General features: G+C 36.6%; 1 protein-coding gene across 1 annotated transcript in view; it reads left to right on the plus strand.

Annotated features, from left to right (window-relative positions):
• Positions 1-218: 218 nt before the first annotated feature.
• Positions 219-1,172, plus strand: part of CUL5 (cullin 5) — a gene marked incomplete at its 5' end in the record, with an annotated part of 21,237 nt that continues 20,283 nt past the window's right edge. The window contains one exon of the mRNA XM_010179355.1: positions 219-395. Coding sequence (XP_010177657.1) covers positions 219-395 — 177 coding nt within the window. The remainder of the gene's footprint in view (positions 396-1,172) is intronic.

Genomic DNA, 1,172 nt, shown 5'->3' on the forward strand with positions numbered 1-1,172 from the left:
GTTACCTTTCTATACCCTTCAGAAATAGTCCCTATGCCGTGGGTTGACAAGTACTGCCATAAACTAAATGGCACTTAAATATGTGGACTTTCTTAATCTGATATATTTGTATAGTTGAATTTTGTATGGGGAGTTATTTCCAGTATAAGCAAAGTCAATCCATATTTTGTGCAGCAAATTGTTTATAAATTACCTCCTCTTCTCCTCCCCTCCTCCAGAGAGTGCTGAGTCATCAAGATGATACAGCTTTATTAAAAGCATATATAGTGGAGTGGCGCAAGTTCTTCACACAGTGTGATATTTTGCCGAAGCCATTTTGTCAATTAGAAATTACTTTAATGGGCAAGCAGGGCAGCAACAAGAAGTCCAATGTAGAAGACAGTATTGTTCGAAAGGTAAGTGATAGGTATTAGAGTTGTGTTGCACGCTGTTCTGCCTACAGGAATGGTACAGAAGGGATTCTGTAGCTGAAGGTGAAATTGCGCCAGTCGTAATATAACATACCACTTTGCTTCACTGTGAGGGTCAGAACAACTCTTTTCTTTTGTCTTCATAATAATTACACTGTTTCTCCAGTTTTGCTTTGTTCTGTTCAAGTGATTAAAGCACTTCTTTGGGCTTTAGGTTTGTTCGGGTTTTTTTGGTTTGGTTTGGTTTTTGCTTTGGTTTGTTTTTTTTATTTTAATTATGACTTGAATCCCAGGTGGAAGACAGTTGTAAATTCATCTACTGTTTCTGTACTTGTGAGTAGCAAGTGTACTTATATATACAGTGGTTTTTCTATTTCTAGTTAATTTGTCTGGGCCAGGATCTTATCTGGGGCACATTTATGTATGTTACAATTGACCAGTTAAATACTGTCATCTCAAGTTAAATATGGCTAGTGATCTCCTAATTCCACCTTTTTCCCCCAAGCTGTTAGGGATATCAATGAAACAAACTGGACATGTAGAATCTTGTGAATATGTTCTTTTTTGTATTTCATATCAAACGTGTAAAGAAAGTCTAGGGTTTTGAGTATGGCATGTTCAATGTTCTGAGTCACGTGAATAATGGTCCTTGAAATTGCTTTAGTCTTTTGTTATAAGAAAAACGGAGCATATCAGTTGTAAAGTGTTAAGTCCTTCGGTTTAACATTGTTCATTATCCCTTTTCATTGCGGGAAGTATCTG

Source organism: Mesitornis unicolor, unplaced genomic scaffold (genome assembly GCF_000695765.1).
Source record: "Mesitornis unicolor isolate BGI_N332 unplaced genomic scaffold, ASM69576v1 scaffold49772, whole genome shotgun sequence".
Taxonomy (NCBI): Eukaryota; Metazoa; Chordata; class Aves; order Mesitornithiformes; family Mesitornithidae; genus Mesitornis; species Mesitornis unicolor.